This window comes from Octodon degus, unplaced genomic scaffold (assembly GCF_000260255.1).
Source record: "Octodon degus isolate 3935 unplaced genomic scaffold, OctDeg1.0 scaffold00081, whole genome shotgun sequence".
Taxonomy (NCBI): domain Eukaryota; kingdom Metazoa; phylum Chordata; class Mammalia; order Rodentia; family Octodontidae; genus Octodon; species Octodon degus.
In genome coordinates this window covers 1,919,247-1,921,767 of record NW_004524657.1, presented here as the reverse complement: position 1 = coordinate 1,921,767, position 2,521 = coordinate 1,919,247, and the positions used below count along the sequence as shown (strand labels likewise).

Below are 2,521 nucleotides of genomic sequence, written 5' to 3'. Positions count from 1 at the left end.
AGTATCCAGGTGCTACCTACTTTACCTGACTCAAATTTCTCTTGAGCCATTTGTGACCACTCTTCCTATTTGGTGACTTTTCCTCAGTTTACCACGTGCGATTTGCTATGAATAGTATTCCTTGTAGTTCATAATAAATACTGTAGACATTGCAGGGAAATGTTTTCAGTTTTCTTTTTGTGTAATTATTGTTTACAGGTGTTGATATGTGAATCATGAAGAAAGTTGTGATCTGATTCAGGTTTTCTTAATTTTACTTGAAGAGAATTACAACTCTCTGTATGATTAATAGCATAACATTGGATAAAAATCACTGGTTTGTATGTTTTGGTAAATTCCAAAGTGAAGAAACTGTGTATATAGCTTTTTCTTAAAGAAGTTGATTTCCTTATGGTGTTCATCCACACTTCCATTTTCTCTCGTGATTCATTCAAATGAGTTTCATCCTTGTTTTCTATTCAGTGTTTTCTCTTGAGTAAAATATATTGTAATCACTTTTAGGGTTTATGTTCATTGATTATTATATATAAAATCTTCATACTCTGTAAAATACCACAAGTATTCTCTTGTTTGGTTTATTTCTAATGATTTGCAAATATTTCCCTTTGTACTTTAATTCTGATATTTGGCCAGAGAGATGGCTCAGTAGAATAAACGCTTGCCTTTCAATTGCGAGCACCTGAGTTCAATCCCCGGTTCTACCAAAAGAAATTATAATAATAATAATAATTCTTATATTTGCATTATTTTCTTATGAGTAAACACTTTTCACGTCTAAAGGATTTCCAGCATGAAAGCTCAAGGTTCAAGTGTAATTATTGTATAGAATAGAAAAGTATACTATGCAGGCTTCCAAGTACATATTTGTTTCTTCTGAACATAAGTGAAAAAGATTTGATTGTTTCTGGAGAAGCGTAACACCTGCTCTTTCATTAGTCATTGTTCAATATACATGTGGACTCATTGAAAACCGTCTTCCATTCCTGCGATCCATTCTACTAATGAGACAGTCTCATGATGTTGGAATGTGAATGTCTATCATATATATTATTGAAGCAGTCGCCCATACACATGGTACTGATGACCAAGACATGAAGTTAATATTTGAAGGTTTCACCTTCTATTAAGATATTTTGTTTTCTTTTATTAAGATAGGGTCTCACTGTGTAATTCATAAAGGCCTTAAACTTCATGTGAAAACCACATTTGTCTTGAACTCATGGTGTTCCTTCTGCTTCAGCCTCATGAGTGTGATTACAAATAGTCACCACCACACCTGGCTCTCAGTTAGGCTTTATGAGAGGAGTAGAGTTATCCGAGGCTATGAGTCTCAGCCTTCCTTCAGTAAATATATGTATAATCTTTTAGGAGGCAGTAACTTTTGAGGATGTGGCTGTGAACTTCACTTTGGAGGAGTGGGTTTTGCTGAATCCATTTCAAAAGAAGCTCTACAGAGATGTGATGGGAGAAACATTTAAGAACATTGCTGCTATAGGTAAGGATGACATCACTTTCTCACTTATACGATTAAAGACTATTGTTTGTTGTTCATCAGTGCAATTTCATATGAAAATTTTTTAAAAATTTCTGAGGCCTGGTTACTTTGTATTTTGAAGCTAACTGGAATCTACTGAATTTCATGTAATGATGCAGTGACTCCTTATATTTCTGTTTCTTTATTTCAGGGGAAAACCTGGATAACCAGGAAATTGAAGAAGGGTATCATAATTACTCGAAAAGCCTAAGGTAATTCACACTCACAAAGAAAAGGAATGTTCCCCTTAAGAGTCCATGTATGAGGAGAAATATTACAATCGAAACAGTGAGGCCATGCTCAAATTTATTTACTCTCACAAATATTCTCCACCAATGTATTCAGCTTGTATATGTATAATCTCACAAATAAATTTAGAAATATTCCAAAATAGGAAACTAAATTAGTACTTAAATCATATAGTAAATGACAATATCTGATATATAATATAAAACGTTCTTTCATAGTCAACATCATATGTATGAAACTGCATTTAGATATTTTATATACATGTATACATGCAAAAAAAAATTTGGGATTTTTAGGATATCTATGTGTACATGTGAATATGAGGAATTCAGTATCTAAAAATCTTGCTAAATTTGAAGCATTATTCAAAGTACGAGTGCTGCTGTTGTAATAATAGATATTGAAAACATTGTCCAGAGAATTGAGTTAATTCCTTTTTCTTTTTAATTCTTAGAAGCAGCCTTCAACATTTTGGGTGCGAATGTTAAGTACAGCCACTCTGCTCATCAGTATATTGATGGTACTATTAATTTCCATTGACTTACTGAAAGAAACATTTACTGCTCAATTATTTGCTCAATTGTGCATGACTATACCTAGTAATCTGAACTACTTTGAAGATAGCAATAGGCAACATAACAGTCATTATTAATTTCCTATCATCTTATTTTGAAATTTTGTATTATTTTATCATTTTTCTTTTGTCTTTTAATTTTTTAATAGATTACAAATTGAAAA

The 2,521-nt window shown here is 32.2% G+C and overlaps 1 protein-coding gene across 1 annotated transcript in view; it reads left to right on the top strand.

Moving 5' to 3' along the window:
* LOC101585349 (zinc finger protein 124-like) overlaps nucleotides 1–2,286 on the top strand; it is a 10,660-nt gene extending 8,374 nt beyond the window's left edge. The window contains exons 2-4 of the mRNA XM_023721234.1: nucleotides 1,369–1,495; nucleotides 1,686–1,746; nucleotides 2,238–2,286. Coding sequence (XP_023577002.1) covers nucleotides 1,369–1,495; nucleotides 1,686–1,746; nucleotides 2,238–2,271 — 222 coding nt within the window. The 3' untranslated portion in view covers nucleotides 2,272–2,286. The remainder of the gene's footprint in view (nucleotides 1–1,368; nucleotides 1,496–1,685; nucleotides 1,747–2,237) is intronic.
* The last annotated feature ends 235 nt before the right edge of the window (nucleotides 2,287–2,521 follow it).